At 42.5% G+C, this 18811-nt stretch overlaps 2 protein-coding genes across 2 annotated transcripts; both read left to right on the top strand.

Moving 5' to 3' along the window:
• Positions 1 to 796: 796 nt before the first annotated feature.
• On the top strand, positions 797 to 16880 carry LOC119393782 (nucleoporin SEH1). The gene is made up of 8 exons (XM_037660939.2): positions 797 to 1055; positions 2369 to 2419; positions 2576 to 2681; positions 3446 to 3728; positions 8035 to 8274; positions 13172 to 13259; positions 15142 to 15220; positions 16581 to 16880. Exons 1-8 carry the CDS (start codon positions 945 to 947, stop codon positions 16760 to 16762), a joined length of 1140 nt encoding a protein of 379 aa, XP_037516867.1. The 5' UTR covers positions 797 to 944; the 3' UTR covers positions 16763 to 16880.
• LOC119393783 (U6 snRNA phosphodiesterase 1) lies at positions 1055 to 2053 on the top strand. The gene has a single exon (XM_037660940.2). The coding sequence runs from the start codon at positions 1142 to 1144 to the stop codon at positions 1967 to 1969; it is 828 nt and encodes a 275-aa protein (XP_037516868.1). The 5' UTR covers positions 1055 to 1141; the 3' UTR covers positions 1970 to 2053.
• Positions 16881 to 18811: the final 1931 nt, after the last annotated feature.

Genomic DNA, 18811 nt, shown 5'->3' with positions numbered 1-18811 from the left:
CCCGATGAAATAGATCCTGTGCTTATGGGCTTCCTTGGCAACAAATACAAGTGCACTTGCGAGGAACCCACTACGCTGTAAATCATTGTAATTTTACTGAGACCCCGAGGAAATGGATCATGCGCTTATGGGCTTCCTTGGCAACCAATACAAGTGCACTTGCAAGGAACCCACTACGCTATAAATCATTGTAATTTTTTAGAAGTAGGGCAGCAGGCACTGTGCCATTTTTCGTCATTCTATGGAGAGCCGTGGTACCCGCTAAACACGTGTAAGGCATTATGCGCACTTTGTTGATGCTGTGCCTGATGACGACGAAGAATTATGGCAGAGCCCTTTGTAATGGGTTGGAAGCATTCAACAACCTACTCGTTGCGCAATTCGCATTGTCTGACGCCTGGTTACAGAATTCGCGTTGTGCGACGCTCGGTGCTTATTTTACTCTTCTACTACGCTATATTGCGCATATGCTAATGTGGTTCGTTCCCGACATGACGCCTGTATAGGACCTTTTTGCAAAGCAGTTTCAAGCACTGGCATGGATCAGAGATTGAATACTGGGCTCCCACGCGGAGGGCCCAGGTTCAAACCTCGTTCCATCCTGGAATTCTTTTCTTATTTTGTTTTTTTTTTCTTATTTCGAGCGATACTGGTTACGGACACCGGCGGCGGCGGAAAACTACGGCGCCAGAAACGGCCGGTGAAATGATCTCATAACAGCTTTCGCTGTAAAACAAAAATAATAATTTAAGTCGGGCCGTACTCCACTTGACTGGCTCCCGCGTGCCAAAGTGGCCAAAGTGCACTGGGTTCGGGGATAGTTTATCAAAATGGCGCTGCGCGTAAGCGTTATTTGAAACGCCGGGATCGCAACATTATCGCATTGCTATAAAAGTTAGCTCGGAATCTGCGCGCAGTGCTGCTGCGGACGTGACCGATCAGGCATGTTCGTCGCCAGGAGCATTGCCGCCGACCACAACGACCTGATTCACGACGTCGCCTACGACTTCTACGGCAGGCGTCTCGCCACATGCTCCAGTGACCAGACTGTGAAGGTGTGTAGAGCTTTGTGCCGGACTCGTGCTTACTCTGACCTGACTGTCTCGGAATGCTTGCTGGGCTGTAAGCAGCTGTTGCAGTCATGAGTTCTAGTCACAGCTTATCTCTGCTGTCTCAGTACGCCTCTTCAGACGAATGTGACGGTTCTGAGGACGAGAGCGCGCAGGCCAACTGCGTTACCCCGCGTGCCGATGAGCGTCAGCCAGTACGCCGACAGCTCGAAAAGCCAAAACTAGAGCTGCCCGTCGAAGTACTAGGCCTGTTCCGCGATCGCAAGGATCCTTTTGCGTGGGAAGATGACAGGAGTCAGCACGATGGTAGAGTGCGTACGTTTGCTCACGAACCTGGAGTCTGGGCGTCCTATGTATTCGTCTCAGTCGCCAAAGAAAGTGAAACTCAGAGTTTGATATCACGTTTGTGCCACGGCTTGGATTTTCTCAAGCCTCAGCAGCCCAGCACGTGTCACGTCAGCCTCTCTCGCACTGTCAAGTTGCGACATCATTGGATACAACCGATGGTGGAATCCCTGAAGGCCGTAACTGTACCGTATCGCAGATTTGCCATTCGCTTCGGCTCCCTCGATGTCTACACAAATGCAGAGAAAACGAGAACGTTTCTTAGTCTCAAAGTGCACAAAGGTGTCGAGCATCTCGAGAGGCTTGTAGCCGAAGTAGACGGTTGCTTGAAGGAGTACGACTTACCTCTGTTCTACGAGGATCCGTCTTTCCACATGAGCGTAGCTTGGTGTGATGCCAGCGAGGAATCCCGGCTTTTGCAGTGTTTGCACGAGCTTCAAATTAGGCTCGAACAGTTTGCAATCGGGCATCCGTCAGCCCTGGCCGTTGACGTCTCTTCTGTGTGGTTTCGTTCTGGGAACAAGCTGTTTGAATTGCCCCTGCTACAAGAGTGAATGGACATGCATGTTTCAGCGTAGGCCGCAAATGATTCCAGTGAGGCGATGACTTTTGATGAATAAAACCAGTACATTGCAAGAAAGAAAGCCTGTCTCACTCCAGAACTGTTGCTTTATTTCTTTTTCGATTTTTGCTTAAAAGGCGGTGTATCTATTTTTTTGTTCTGCTAGGTAAAATATTAATGTTAAAGCACAAATTCAAATGTGAGAAGTATTGCTGTACATAATAATTTAAATGGCAGCTGGTCAGCAGATGTTATGTAAATAAATTGCATTTCGCACGAATAGGGGCAAGAAAATTGTATTTTGAGTGGCACTAAAGTGCACAAAGCTGATAGTAGTGTAGAGAGATCGATCTTGAAAGCAGGTAACTTGTGTTTTTGTTCTTCATTAAAGGTATGGGACCTTGGAGAGGATGGAGAGTGGCGTTGCACAGCGAATTGGAAGGTTAGTTGTTTCCTCATGTGTCACACAATGGTATTTTTCAATGGAATGTAACTTTCATATTGCTTCTGAATTGTGCAGTTTTATTTTTGGAGCAAAAGCAAAATTTTGGAGCCAGAGATTCTTCATTTTGCTTCTATTGTGCTCTTCCATGCACAGACACACAGTGGGTCTGTGTGGAAGGTCACGTGGGCACATCCAGAATTTGGACAGGTCCTGGCAACTTGCTCTTACGATCGCATGGCCACCGTGTGGGAGGAACTAGGTGAGTTGCATAGTTCTAGTTTCTATAGTTGCATATCACGTACTCGATGCATACACCTATCCTAGTAGCCATTTTTGTCTTTGCTGGCTGCCTTTCATATGTGGTGTGCCCTGGTGTTGGCTGCTCCTGCTGTGAACCAAGAGGAATAAGAAAGATGCTTCCACCTATGTTTGCCTTGCTTGTTTCTCTGTCTTTTGCTCGCCAGCCCATGCATCTTTATAATCGACGTAGCCTCGGTCCCCAGGTCGCGGGATCGAATCCCGAGGTGAAAATGCTTGAGGTCCGTGACTTAGATTTAGGTGCACGTTAAAGAACCCCAGGGGGTTGAAATTTCTGGAGCCTTCCACTGCCGCATTCCTCATAATCATATTGTGGTTTTGGGGATGTTAAACCCCGATAATTATTATATTAGCTTTGGTCCCTTTAGCTATTGATTCATGTTGGCTGCTGTGTTGTACATGTATAAGCTTTGGTAACCATATTTGTTCAATCCCCATTTGCTGGAGGATGAGCTGACTAACATTAAGTAGGAAGCAGGGTAGGCAATGTGTATGTCTGGGAGTAATGTCATGTTTGCTCAACCCTTGCGTGCTTAAAAAAAACTTGGCTGCTATAGGGATGCGAATCAGTAGTTGTAAAAACTGGAAGTGTGCTAAGTATAAATACCCTGTTTGACATGCCATTCTTGTTATCATTGTTTGTCTTGAGGTGTTGTCATCAATAAATTGAGTGACACAACACTCCTTTGGTGCCCATTTACACAGTGGCAGGCAAGAGTGGTGTACTTGGTGGCAGTGGCACTGGCAGTGGGGGTGAGCGAAGTCAGTCCCACTGGGTCAAGCGTACCAGCCTGGTGGACAGCCGGACATCGGTGACCGACGTCAAGTTTGCACCAAAGCAGCTGGGTCTGCAGCTGGCCACATGTTCAGCTGATGGGATGGTGCGCGTCTACGAAGCACCTGACGTCATGAACTTGAGCCAGTGGTCTCTGCAGAGTGACATCAACTGCCGCATGCCGCTCAGCTGCCTTTCCTGGAACCATTCTTTGTAAGTATTTACGTAGCCTTCTGAGGCGACTGAAGGGCACGGCACGTGTGCACCTCCAGGGAAATTAGAGGGGCCCTGCAACACTTTTCCAAGTAATCGTCTAATGGCTTCATTAAAAGGGTCTCACGAATCGACTGCCACAAAAATTTTAGAAACTGTCAAGTACGAGCGAAGTTACAGGGATCTTCCGCATGCTTTAAGCGCTTTCTCTCTCCTTTCGTACCAGCGAGCACGCTGAAAGCTACGCAGGGAGGGGGATGACAAAGGGGCAAGAAGATGCCTCCCTTCATCAGCGCGCGTCATGACGTTGCGCACTTTCTTTTAATTTCTTCTTCGAACACGCGGCTTACTTTCAGTGTGATTGCAAGCGCGCACGTGGGCACGTGGCGGCATCCTGTGGTGGCCACGGTAACTATGCAGCCCACGATGCTCAAGTCAGCCATCGGCTGTGGACTTTGGGTATAGGGCATCATTTGTAGAGAGAAGCGTGCTGCGCTATATATGTTTGGCTCAGGAGCCTCGACTACCGATCGGCAGCATTTTCTGACCATGCTGAAAAAGTCTTGCAGGGCCTCTTTAATGCTTGTGTCATACAAAGATTGCAATCATGTTATCAATATACGAAATCAAGGGAAGATATTGCAGAAATGTAACTCTACTTTGTGCAGGCTTAGCGCAGTGATTCAGTCACAATATGGTATGATAAGTAATTTGCAAAATGACAAAAAGAAAATTTTCTTTTTGCACTGTTCTCCTACAAGAAAAACAATTAAAGAAGGTAAAGCTTCTGGCTTTTCTAGGCTCTTCTGGACATTAAGATTATAGAACTTGTCATAGTAAATGTTGCAGAAACTTTATGCAGAAACCTTTGGTAACCGTCTACTGTGGAGTGATAGTTTAGTCGTCTATAGCTCAAAAAACTAGGGATGTGCGAATATAGTAAACTTTAAGTTCGAAGCGAATTCGGAGCGAATAATGATTTGGCTGAATAATTTCGAACTGAATACTACTTCGAATAGCATATATCACATATTATAGAGAAAAATGAGCATATTTGTCATGACCCAACTAAGCTGCACAATATTTTTTAAAGTTCAATTCAATTCTTTTCAAGTCAATTCAATTTGTTTCAGGTATTGCCTAAGGAGGCAGAGGTTAAAGGCTTTAATTGCCTGACAGTGGCCTGTGCCCCAGGAGTTCGTAACAGGTGCAATACAGAAAGCAATATAGTAATTTTTTAAGCATTACTTATGTAGAAAAGAAATTATGTACAACATAAAATGGATCGGTGGTGATTACTACGATGCAAAGTATTGATCGAAGTGGTGATAACAGTGAAAAAAACAAATGAAGAAAAAAAAACTCGCACACAGACAAAAAGACGTACATTTCTCCACATGAAAAATGTTGCTCAAGACAGTTTCCTATGTCCTGCTCATATTTCTTCACTGCTGTTCATATTTACAGTAAAAGCTCATTAATTCGGATTTCACTGGACCGGGAAAACTGTCCGAATAACCGAATGTCAAATTATCGAAAGTTTCAAGAAAACAATAAATAACTGTCTATTATATCAATGCACTTTCATTTTCTTGAGTAATACGTATATCCAGCAATTGTTTTGCATAAGAGCAGTGCAAAAGCCGCAATATTCGTAATTCGCGACTTCGTCCACAATGTGATTGTGGCTCAAGATCCCCGTCTCTTAGTCTGAAATGTGCTCTAAATCCATACCTTATTACGTACCAATAACGTGATTGTGGGTGGCGACCTCACTTTTCTGAAAGCCTGTGGCCGTTTCAGCTGTCTGCACATGCCATTTTTGGTGCTTTGCATCGCACATTTGCGGCACTTCGCACTCGGCGCACTCCGAGGATCTTTCAAATCAACAGGGTTGCAGCCTTATATGACCGAATTAACGAGAGTTTGATGCCATTGAAGAATGTACATGCTTGCCAGGACCAGAGAACACATCCGAATTATCCGATTTTTGGAATTAACGAGTGTTGAATTAACAAGCTTTTACTGTATTAGCAACAAAGAAGATGTATAATATAGTGAACATTGCGGAAGTACTTTTAACAGCTTTAATAGTTAAAAAAGACAGTTTTAGCAATTGGAACTAGGCATGTGCGAATGTCAGCTTTGTGGTTTTAAGTGAAGTCTCGAAGCAACTTTGAATAGTAGAAGAATTTGAATTCCAGTAGAATGCAAGTGATAACCGAGAAAATATGTTGCGTTTTAAAATTTGCCATACTTGGAGCATATAAGCCCGTATAGCAAGCTTTTAAACTTAAAAAATTATTAATCAGTGTGAGGGTAATATGTTGATTTAACCTTGAAGTGAGTCTTCACGGCAGTGCGTATTTTTTCTGAATAGGTGTTTTCACGGCACAACACTCTTATGCTGCAGTGGAGCCACCTTGACAGGATGATTACATGCAGTCTAATATGTCTATGCGTTCATTTCAAATACTTCGAAATTTTGAATAATTTAAATTCATGTCAAAGCAAATTCGAATACTTAACATTCGTTCGAATATTCAAAGTGATCGAATGTTTGTGCATACCTACAGGAAACTAATTACCGATTGATTGCTGCAGTTACTAACTTTAACTGTAATCACATTTCATTAAAAAATATTTAGTACAAATGTTTTCTCCAAGGACGAAAATAAAGATGAACAAATTATTTTAATTTTCCTTGATGTGGCATGGTGTTTGAGCTTTCCAGGGTAAGACATGAAACTCTCTAGTGTTTGTGACAGTAATATTAATGACCAGGCTTGTGCAAATAGCAAATTTTAGGTATGAAGCGAAATCAAAGCAAATAGTGATTTGGTCGAATAATTTCTAATCGAATTTGAATCGTATGTATATCACATATTATAAAGAAAAATGAGCGCATTTGTCATGACCCAACTAACCTGCACAATATTTTTTTAAATTGAAACAAGGCATGTGCAAATGTCATTCTTTTTGGTTCAAAGGAAAGTGGAAGCAACTTTGAATAGTGGCAGGATTTGGCTTTTTGTATAATGCAAGTGATAACCTGTAAAATACGTTACGTTTTAAAATTGACTATACTTACAGCATATAAGCCGGTATAACGAGCCTTTAAACTTAAAAAATAATGAATCGATGTGAGGGTAATTTGTTCATTTGACCTTGAAGTGTGGCTTCGCGGCAGTGTGGACGTTCCTTGGAAAGGTGTATTCACGATATAGCACCCCTGCGCTGCAGTGAAACCACCTTTACAGGGAGTTACATGCGATTTACATGTCTATTAGTTCTTTTCGAATACTTCGAAATTTAGAATAATTTAAATTCATTTTGAAGAGAGTTTGAATACTGTAATATTTGTTCAAATATTCGAACTGCTTGAATATTCGCACAAGCCTAGTGTTAGCGCTTTCCAGGGTAAGACGGGAAACTCTCTAGTGCCTGTGACAGTAATATTAATGACCTTCCATCAAACTAGTGGTCAAGAGAGATAGCAGGTGAGGCTACTTACTTACTTACTTACTGTTGCTTACTGTTACTTACTTACTGTTGTTCATTATAAACGAGTAGGACATGTGTGACATCATCAAATAAGATGATGTTCTCATGGGCACACGTGTATATATGTCAAGGTGAATTACATGCCGATTTATTTCTGCTCATCACATAAACTGCTCATCACATAAACAAGCAGAGACAAGCTTATACTGACTATAACAAAAAACTTTAGTGGAACAAATTTCCGTAGACAGTTCTAAGCATTTAGAGATTTTTCGTGTGTAGCCACAGGGCAGCATTCTGCTACGATGACCACTGCAAGTCATAGGACAGTTGTGTTGCCAAAATGCCAAGAAATTTAACCTGACTTTGTATTACAGCTCAAGCACTATTGTATTGATCAGTTGATGTGTATAGTTTAGCTAAGTTACATTAGTATACTACGTCACGAATTGTCACCTCGGCATTTCTTTCAAGTTTGTCATTTGGATTAACCAAGTTTTAGTCTTTGGTTAGGATGTAGAGGTGTACATTTGTTGATTTGGATCACGTGGCACATTAGAGTGAAGCGCTTGACCTCTCTTTTGGAAAACCGCATCACCGGGACTTGAACACATGCAGAAAGAGCACACATACAAGCATTTGTTCATGTTTCATCATCCCGAGAATTTAGTTTCCCTATGGTGAAATACACGAGCTAGCCCAACTATCCTTATTTTTCTTTCCTTTAATCTCTTGTCACTACTTTTCACCAATGTGGCTGCAGGCCTGGAGTTCACTGACACTCGTACCATGCTTTTCGCAGCAATCGCAACCACCCGCCTATGCTGGCCGTTGGCAGTGATGATCCAGGGCCTTCCAACACCGGCAAAGTGCACGTGTACGAGTATTGTGAAGGAAGCCGCCGTTGGACGAGGGTCGAAACTGTCGTCACCGTTGTGGATCCTGTACATGATCTGGCCTTCGCCCCTAGCGTAGGCCGCTCCTATTACCTCCTGGGCATTGCCTCTAGAGATGTGCGCATCATCTCTTTCAAGCCACTGCTGTAAGTATGCAACACAACTCGCATTTACTTCTCACCTGCTGCTAGTTTGCTAAATGGAAAGAAGTAGATGGACTGCTTTGTCAAGAAACAGCATGCTTGTGGAAGGTAGTACAGTAGACTCCCGTTAAGACGAACTCGAAGGGACCGCGGCCATCTGTTCGTCTTATCAGGAGTTCGGCTTATCAGAAGTGCCCCCAAAAAGAGACATGCTAACATGCCAAGTGCATCCAAATATATTACTTGAAAACACTGAATGGAGTAGACTTACAATGGGGGGCAAAAAGACAAGAAAAAGCATTTATTTGGCTCATCTAGATAAAGACTATGCTTTCAAGCAGAGTATATACACGAATCTTACGAGCACCCGATTTCGCATGTTCAAAAATAAAAATGCTCGTGAAGATATTTGCTACCACATTTTTATGATAAAACTGTAACACGCTCCTATGTTGACGATTAGAAAAAAATTAAGAGACAAGCACAATTTTCCTTCAAAGAATGTAAAATTTATTGTCCTGGCAGTTCGTTTTCTTCTGTGAGCCTGTTTTGCTGGCTCTAAGATCACTTCTGGATACGCCTCGGTCGCGTGCTCTTGCCTTGACAAAGTCATTATACGCTGAGTTGCTTAAGAAAGTCTGCAAGGTTTTCTTCGAGGTCCGGATATTTGCCCGTTTTCGGCCCGTAGTAACTTTTCCTGATCGACGTGCAGCTGAAGATATCCCATCGGGCTACTCACGGTCACAAGCCTCGCCACGAAAAAGACACGACGCAGCTATATTCACTGTGCAAAATAGCCTTCCTTTGTCGTGCACTTCCATAATCAAAATGGCTCATCACAATTTGCACTTCACTGGAAACAGATAGAACGCGTACAGGTCCTACGCGAACCAACGCAAATAGGTGGATAGCAAAATGACGTCTTCCGGGTCGATGCCTAGCTCTCCGCTGTTTCAAGGTGTGTACCGTTCAGTGTAATCGGGGAGAAAACGCGTACTTTCTGCGACGCGGTTGTCACCAGTTATCTTGCCTCCTCCCCGATTACACTGATTTGCACACAATTTGAAGCAGCGACGAGCTGAGCCTTGACAGTTCCTAGAACCGGAAGTGCTGTAGCAGACGACGCGCCGTTTTGCTATCCACCTATTGACCACAAAATACATGTGCTCGGCCGCCATTGTGTGATGGCGATGACAATGCACCTGACCCCTGTGACGGGAGTGCGCGGCGGAGGGGCCCCAAGCTCTTGTTTTCTTCTGTTCTCCTTTGTACTCCAGCTGGGAAGCTGAAGAACGGGGGGGGGGGGAATACAAAAGGATGCAGTGGCTTGGGGGTCCAAGTTGTAAATCCCCCACTCTTTTTGTTGCTTTCTTTGCTGATAAAGCCCACACCTCCCCCACCCACAAGCTGGGGGTGAGAGGGTATTCTGGCTTTATCGGCTGACCGGTCTTCTTCGCGTCGCGATTTGCTTCGCGTCTTTGCTCCAGGAAGTGCTTTTTTTCATCTTTCTTGCTTTTTCTCGGTCGCCTGAATGCCCCACCAAGACTGCAGTGTTCGTTTCGCAGAATCGCTAGCGTTGTCGATGATCACGAAAGTTCGTCTTAACAGAAGAGTACAGTTGGGCGGTTCGTCTTAAGCGAATTTTTTTTGCATTGAGTCTATGGGAAACCAAACAAATGGTCCCGTGTTGTTCGGTATAAGCGAGAATTCGTCTTAACTGAGTTCGTCTTAACGGGAGTTCACTGTAGTTGGATTGCAGAAATTAGTGTCTTCATTCTTCCTCTACAATCACCATAGTAAGTAGTAGTGAGCCTGAAGTATGACTTAATGCAGAACACGGTCATTGTTGGAGGTGATGCTGCACTTGCCAGAGAAAGCAGTGGATAGTATACTAGTTTTGAATTCAACTAGTATATACTAGTCTTGAAGTGATAACACATTGGTTGAATTTCATGGATGTTTTCATGAGCTGTTTCATTTTTACTTGTTTGTTTATGTATCCCCAGTGAACTGTGTATTGCAGCTGCATCTGAATGCCTAGAAAAATGGAAATAGCTCATAGAAGTGTATACTTGTAGAACAGGTGCCTGTAAGCTGTTCACTCGGTCTCTCATCTGAACCCAGTAGGCTTAGGGCAGCCCTTCACTGCCCCAAGCCTACTGTGACGGTATGCTGCACCACTTAGCACCCAGGGTGTCTGTGGAAGTTCACTTATGAAGTATAATCTACAGCAAGAAGGGTTCCCTTCGTTCATAGCTCACATTCTGAATTACCAGGGACAGCACAGTGCAAAAGAAATTGTATAATGGTGTGGTATACTTGTAGTACATTTCCAAACAGACCTCTAGGAATGTGCCCTTGAAGAGGTAACCAAAGAAGGTAAAAAACACACTTATAAAAATTTGTATAATGTTGTGGTATACTTGTAGTACATTTCCAAACAGACCTCTAGGAATGTGCCCTTGAAGAGGTAACCAAAGAAGGTAAAAAATACACTTATAAAAATTTGTATAATGTTGTGGTATACTTGTAGTACATTTCTAAACAGACCTCTAGGAATGTGCCCTTGAAGAGGTAACCAAAGAAGGTAAAAAACACACTTATAAAAATTTGTATAATGTTGTGGTATATTTGTAGTACATTTCTAAACAGACCTCTAGGAATGTGCCCTTGAAGAGGTTAACATAGAAGGTAAAAAGACATTTATCAAAATGTGTTATTGTAGTATGTGCTAGCAATAATACAACATGGAACAAATTTCACTCGACTGATTGCATTCCAAAAATAGTTGCTGAGCGTTTGAATTAGGACATGAAACACTAGACGTTTCAACTTTGAAAAAGTCACAGTTCTCATTTCTTTTTGGAAACACATCTGAACAAGAGCTATGTTGTCTTCTTCAAGGATTTAGGCCTGCTCAGAGCTGCTCATTATATAGAATGTGAAAAACGGCACCGCTGACTGCCTAGTGTGGAGTCTGCTTTTGGCAGTCCGGGCTGTGAGTATGTATACTTGGCTGAGTGTTTCCTGCCATTGGCCACCTTGATAAGGATTCAAGTGAAGCTTGAAACCCACCTATCAGTGAGATCAGGCAGTTGTTGTTCCATGACCAAACCTTTTTAGCTCTCAATAGTAATAGACACAAGAGGGATGACACAGAAATGTGGTAGTGTTATTCCTATTGTGTCCGTGGTTTCCACGCACTAAAGAAGTTTGGTCATTGAAGCCTTAAATGGGTCATGAACCACCCCTCAGGCTTGGTGAGAAAACACATCCTGCGGAAAGCAGATACTGCTCTGAACATCTCAGCCAAACCTTGCAGTCACACGTGGCAAGGAGAGCTTACAAGCGGAGCGCGAATTTGCCATTTTCTGAGGTGTCCTCTTTTCATACAGAGGCTCGTCTGCCCTCACTTCAGAGCCGCTGGCGCCCGCTATTTGACATCGGACAGCAGGTTGCATGCTATTGGCCAATAGCTGGTGTAAATCAAGAGCGGCGTCTGGACCAGATGCGCTTCTTGCCACGGGGTGCTGCCACGTGCCAGTGCTGCACTCCATAGTCTGCTAACATTACACAGTGAGCCACACTTGCCCCATGACTCGTGCGCAGGAATCGCAATGGGAGAGATGGTCATGATGTGCACTGATGTAACTTCCCTCCCCCTTGCCACTCCTTCCTGTGTAGCTTCCAGCGCCCTCGTTGTGACGAGAGAAGAGAGAAAGTGCTTAAAGCGTGCAACAAACCCCTGTAACTCCACTCGTTCTTGACGGATTCGGGAAATTTTAGGGACGAAGCTCCTTATAGCGGCACCCGTTCGTCCCTCGTAGCGTAGTATGTAACCAGTCTTACGCTTTGACCTGCAAGGTGGTGCCGGTGGGAGATTTCTCCTTTGCGTTGTTGAACAATAAAAAAAATTCGCAGCGTGCGCGTTAACTAAAAGCCGAATTCTTCTGTCTCTCATTCCCCATTAGCAGCCATTGGCATGTTCCAGTAGGAAACGTTAGTAGAAGTAGAAGTGTAAGTGTTAGCTAAAAGCCGACTTCTGCTGTCTCCCATTCCCAGTAGCAGCCATTGTTTACCTCCAAGGTAGTGCCTGGTGAGATTTCTCCTGTGCGTGATTAAACAATAAAAATTTTGTTCAAACGCCGTTGATTGATGAAATAAACCAACGAAAGACGCCAGATGTTTTGTAAAAGCAAAACGAAAGAACGCCAGATGTTTCTAAAGCAAAACGAAAAGACGCCAGCTGCTTAACGAAAGACGCCAGATTTTTCTAAAGCAATGGTTTTCTAAACAATGAAAATTCACAGCGTACATGTAAAATTAAAGTGAGCTGCAAGTCGTCATAACTCATCGAACCTTTAGTATAAGCGCGCCCGATCTCACGTCGGTGATGATGTACTGGGCAGAATTCACGGAAGATTCACGGTTTACCGATGAACCTCCGCAGCTTTGCCCACTCATCATCATTCACTCCGTGGATATGCTGTGATTTTTTGTGGCAATCGATTCATGAGGCAATAATCTGTGATACTGAGGTCGTTCGATGATTGCTTGGGAAAAGTGGTTCATGACCCCTTGAACAGGGCAAGCTTAGTTGGCTGTGATTTCATTGGCTCCTGATATGAATGCAAAGCTTTTGTTTGTTATGCCCAGCCAACTCCTACTGCTCGGCACTAAATGTCTTTGGCAGGTCCTTTAGAAATAAATGCTGGAGGCTTGTGAAGAATATTTTTGTGCTCGCATAAGCTGTAGCTGAGCATGTGAAGTGTATTTGCAGCCTTGTTTAAACCAATTGCAGCACGCCAGCTCTTTCTCGCCACTGCTGGTTGTACACAGAACTTGAATTTGCCGTGTCGACTTTGACTTTTCTCTGTTTCTTTTGCCCCATTCTATGCAGGTCAGAGATGACATCTCCGATGCAAGATGGTGTTACCGCCAAATTTGAAACCAAAGTTGTGGCGCAGTTTGATGATCACAATTCGCAGGTGGGATCTGATGATCCGTCTGTCTTGTCACGTAGTCATTTACAGCAAGATACTGAATGTAATGACGATTTGTGTTTTCTGTTTAATTTGTGCATTTGTGAAACTTGGTTCCAGCTTTAACTAAGCAGGCAAACATCTTGGGTGAATATAGGGTGAACGAAAAATGAGAGCCATGAGAAAACTCTACCAGCCAACAACTCCGAGAAAAAAAAATTTTTTTTTTTATTTCTGAAAATTTACTTGAGCAAAGAAACATTGTGCTGGAAATTAAACATGTGAAAGAAATGTTTGAAGCAGAGGTTCTAGCAGCCTATTTTCCTTTGAAGTGTTACCAAAGTCTGCATCTGAAAGCTTGCTCATTCATTTGAACAAGGTGAACCTTAAAGGGACAAAAAAAAATTAAAAATTGTTGGCCTATGCCAGTAAACTGCCCTTCTACAATATCAAAAGCACCACACTTGCTGCAAGAAGACACTTGAAAGCCAGAAAAATACCACAAAAAGAAAATACCAGTGGCAGTGCTGCCTTGGAATTGCAGTGCAAACTTGCCATGGCATTGTAGATTTTTACTGTGTCTGCTGAGCCTACATAACTCCTCATTTGTAAAAGTGAATTGCATTGTGTCAGGATTGAGCCAGACACTTAATATGGTAAGTTTCAGGAAATTTCATTGAGCCAATATGGCCAAGATATGGAAAATACTGAAATCATTGGTGTCGCACTGACCTTCAAATGTTGGGTGTTTCAGCACAAAATTCGTAAATAAAACATAGACCTTCGTTCCCTCTTCTAATAATGAATCCATTATTGCGAATTTAATGACAATGGAGTTCTGTAAGAATAATTTATCAGTCTAAAGTGACTCTGTCTTTCACTTTTAAAGACCCCCAGGTTGTTCTGCAGCCCTTAATTATAGTATCTTGGCTAATGTCTTTGCTACTTTCAGTTCCTACGCCTATAATTTGATTTTTTAAATATTTTTTATTACAATGTGGCATGAATACTACAGGTTACGGGCTTGCAAAGGGATTATGTGTGTGGTTCAGCAATGCACATCAAATGCAGGCAACAAATTTTGTAAGTTGGCCTGTGCGAATATTCGTGTGCTTTGAATATTCGAACACATATTGCGGTATTCAAGTTCACTTCGACACAAATTCAAATTTTCGAAATATTGAAGTATGCAAATGAAGAGAATATATGAATTTTACTACATGTAATCCGTCCGAAAAGGTTGTTTCACTGCGGTGTGGAGCCACTGTGCCGTGAAACTGCATATTTGGGGGAAAGGAAATCCACGCTGCTGCCAAGCCACACTGCAATTTTGAGTTTGCATGTTACACACACCCAGATAAGCTTTTTTTTTAAAGTTAACAAGCACATCATATGGGCTTATATGGGCTAAGTGTGACAAATTTTAAAACAATGTGTTTTAGCTCCTATAAACTGGAATCTGCTTCGAAATTATTCTATGCTAATTACCATTCACTTCGACTTTGCTTCGAACGAGAAAAGTGATATTCACACAAGTAAGCTAACCAAGAACTGCGGTGAAGTGCCTTTTTTTTTTTTTTTTTTGCTCATATACAACCTGCCCACATGCATGGACTTCATTGGAATAGCATTGAACATATAAGAGGTTCCGAAATTTCACTGTTTGAACACTCCTTGAAGTACTTTCTCTTGTTTTCTCTTTGTGTCTTCAATAAATGTGCAGACCTAATGAGGATGTTAATAAGACAGTGTTTACTGGTTACAACTGATTTCGTATAAACTGGACTAGACAGTTTACACATATCCTAGAACCAAGGTGCTGTTTACGGTATGCTTAATCACTATATTAAAAGGCCAATTTTGTTTCATTGTTTCCGCATCACAACAGGCTTGGAGGGTAAGCTGGAACATCATCGGCACCATCCTTGCATCTTCCGGAGATGATGGCTGTGTGAGATTGTGGAAAGGTATGGCACTGGCGCCTTCAGTTATGAATTCATTTTACTAATATTTGAAGTTGTCGCACTGCTTACTAGAGCAAGCCCTTATTTTACTGCAACCTTGCGTGCAGCCTCTAATTTACCTCTTGTGTGGACCAGTTCGCATAGCTGCGAGGACTTCCGATGTTTCTAGAGTGCCTTTACTACTTTATTGAAGCATAAACAAGTAGAACAAATTGTAAGCCAGCATTATGTTAGCAAAAGCACATAATATACTGAGGTTTAGTTCTGTTCCTTACATATCTGTAGGCAGTAGTCAATGAAAAAAATATGGTGCTACTGGCTAGCACTTATTCTGTTGAGATACTCCTGAATCAGTAGACTGTGCAGTTGTTTGGCAGCACTATGTCAGTTGCCATCGCCACATTGATCTTAGTGGCCAAGACCTAGTACCAAGTTCTGTGGTCTTTACTGGTGGTTTGTGCGGGAAGTATTTTGGCTAAAGGGGCTTCTCTTCAGTCTTGCACCTGATGGGTGATCTTAGTATAGATTCAAATTTTTTGTGCTCACCTATTCACGCCTGATAACGATGTCTTGGTTTTGGCACGTAAAATTCCAGAAATTATTTATTATTATGCCCTCACCAATCGTCCGTCCCTTGCAAGAGATAACCCATTTTTCCTGGTAAATGCACGTAAATACACATACATACATGCAGATTCAATGCACATGTCAGACTAATCAAAATGAAGCACTTAATTAAATGCTTTAAAACTAGTAGCGATGCATACAATTTTGTTTACTTTCACTCTAAAAAATTTGTAATCTCATGCAAAGTTTCTATTTGTCTACCACAAAGGTCACAACTTTAATCTGGTAAAATTTTTTATGTTGTATCATTAACTCTGTCACCGTGGCACATACCAAATGCCTCAGTCAGAGAAAATCAAGTAAATCAATGAATCCATCAAGTGTAATGTGCTGTTTTCGTTAGTAGCCGACTATGATAGTTTAGCGACTAAAGTCATGGTGGCTAACCAAGTTAGGTGAACCCGCCGTGGTAGCCTAGGAACTAAGGTGTTGCGCTGATGAGCTTGATGATGAGGGCTTGATTCCTGTCTACGGTAGCTGCGTTTTTGATCTGGGCAAAATGCAAAATCACCCGTGTACTTAGATTTAGGTGCATGTTAAAGCCCCTCAGGTGGCGAAAATTAATCCAGAGTCCCCCACTACGGTGCACCTTGTAATCATACTGTAGTTTTGGCACGTAAAACTCCAGAAATGAATTTCTGGAAATGGGCGAGTTGGCGGATGTTTGTTGGTTATTTTAGCGAGAGATTTTTGTCAATTCATCGTCTAATGTATGTCTGGTGTGTCCTTCCAACAGCCAACTACATGGGGATCTGGAAGTGCATAGCCACACTGCAAGGCGACGGCGGTGTGGTCCAAGGGGACAAACAGTCGGCAGAGATGTCCACTTTTCCCGGTCAAACTGGTAGCTCGGGTGGCATTACAACACCATACCAAAACTCAGCCCAAGCAGGTCCAAGAAGGGTGCCTTGGCACTGAACACACCTGGTCCTTCCAGTTCCCTCCGCATTTTTTCTCACCGTAGGAGAGGACCGTATTGCAATGTTTGTCGGGGGAAAAAAAGATCATGTGAATAAATGTGCGCTTTGATTTTGTATCGATGCCTCATGTGCTGGATTTCTAGCGACATGTCCTGGAACAATTTATTTTCAGGCTTGTCACTTTTGTCGCACGCATTTTGTCGGATCAGCCACAGCAAGTGGATGCGATCGGGAATGTCTTCGGGCACCATTATATGGTGACTTGGAATAATTGAAGCTCAGACAATTAAGAAATTCAGCTTATTCAAACAAACCATCAGTTTCACTCACCCCATTCACATCAGTTGTGGATCTTGTTTAACCGAAACATTTTGACTTCAAGGGTGGAAAAATATAGAAAAGTGACACTTGCAGGGAATAATTAGTTGTGACATGCCCACATTTGGTATGCAGCAGGCTACAATATAATGCCACCAACCGAGGTTGCCACAAATTCAAATTATGATAATGGTGGAATTACAATTATGATGAAAACATGCACAGCTTGTAGTATTAGTAGTAGTAGTAGTATCTTTTTTATTTCTTATAATACAAGAAAAAGGAACAGAGGCAAAAGGCATTTTATACGCCTGACAAGGGCCTCTGTACCTGAAGTTTGCAACACATGCACAATAGAAAAAAAAATAAGTTTTGACGCATCATAAAAAAAACCACGTTTTCAACATGGAGATAAAAAAATATCAAGATTGCACGAGAGCAGATCGGGCAAGACAGATAAATGTACACCATTGAGCAAGCATGTGTAATAGCACACATACTACATAACCCTATGTACACAATTATATATCTGAAACGTTAAAAATAAGAGTGCTCACCACACAATATGAGCACTCTGTGTCGCTGCTGTATCAAAGACAAAGGTTTGAACATGAGCAGGTAAAGTTTAAGCTATTGGGTGACAAAGTGTAGCAGTCGAACTGAAAGTGACCCTACATAATCCATTAACTGTTTGTTGCTTCTTCCGTTGAAAAACATGCCTCCAAAGTGTCTGATTGTCATAGTATGCTTCTGATATTTTTTCCAAGTACTATTACACACGCTAGAGTACTGGTATGTCCGGCTTTCGAAATTACAAACAGGTACAAAGAACAAAAACTGTTCATTGCTCTGTGTCCACCAATCCATATTTTCTCAAGTGCAAAGCTACCAGTATGCAATTCCAACTTGCCTAAGCAGCAGCACTTTTGACATGCAAGAGGCTGCTCTGAAAACAACTAAAAACAAAATGACAGCCTTGAAGCCTTTTACAAACTGTGCTACTTATTGAAACAGAATGTTCTTTAGCTATAAAAGTGATTAGAAAGAATTGCACAAGCAAGTTCAGGTCATTCCAGCACCATGGAACCACTAACATATTTGCTCTCAGATACTTCTTTGGACGCATGTTGATGAGGTTGCGCCAGCAGAGTGCAGATGCAAACTGGTAGACGCACCTTCATTGTTGAATCCTCTATTTCCTGTAATGCAGTATCTTATTGTGCTATGAAACATGGCCTTGGTTGACGGCTCTTGCCTTTAAGATTATGGTAGACACCTTCGCATCTCTTCCGCAATTTTTTTTTCTTCTGTATTTAGTCGTACGACACATACGAGAGGCTGGACATGAACCTGTGGCAACACGAAGTTTAACATGTCATTGCGAGTGAAGTTTTTTCGTGCTTTCATGTTTCACTGGTACGTATGATGGCACTACAGAAGCTTCATGGTCAGTGCAAACACTGTAAAGTGGGAGTGCTGAATTCAGTGTGTAACAGCAGCTAGTGTTGCACAAAATTGATAAAAATTCCCTACGTTAGTTTACAGATCAGTTTGATTGGTGAGTTGTGTTAAATGGTCTTGGAGTTGCCTTTTCTGCATATAGACAGATAGTGCATGAGTTGCAATCTTGCACGACAAAGCCAACTTGTTGTATCACCACAGACTGCTAGAGTTGCGTGGTGTGTGTAGAACTATGAACAAATGATAGAACAATATAGGCTGGCAAAAG

The sequence above is a fragment of the Rhipicephalus sanguineus genome, chromosome 5, assembly GCF_013339695.2.
Source record: "Rhipicephalus sanguineus isolate Rsan-2018 chromosome 5, BIME_Rsan_1.4, whole genome shotgun sequence".
NCBI lineage: Eukaryota > Metazoa > Arthropoda > Arachnida > Ixodida > Ixodidae > Rhipicephalus > Rhipicephalus sanguineus.
Note: the sequence above shows the minus strand (reverse complement) of the source record. Positions and strands in the feature narration are given on the sequence as shown.

Excerpts from the sequence above, each read along its gene's own strand:
- LOC119393782 (XM_037660939.2), top strand. The coding sequence starts at position 945 with ATGTTCGTCGCCAGGAGCATTGCCGCCGACCACAACGACCTGATTCAC. Across the intron at positions 2,682-3,445 it reads CACCGTGTGGGAGGAACTAG|TGGCAGGCAAGAGTGGTGTA; the intron begins GTGAGTTGCATA and ends CCATTTACACAG. Across the intron at positions 3,729-8,034 it reads CTTTCCTGGAACCATTCTTT|CAATCGCAACCACCCGCCTA; the intron begins GTAAGTATTTAC and ends TGCTTTTCGCAG.
- LOC119393783 (XM_037660940.2), top strand. The coding sequence starts at position 1,142 with ATGAGTTCTAGTCACAGCTTATCTCTGCTGTCTCAGTACGCCTCTTCA.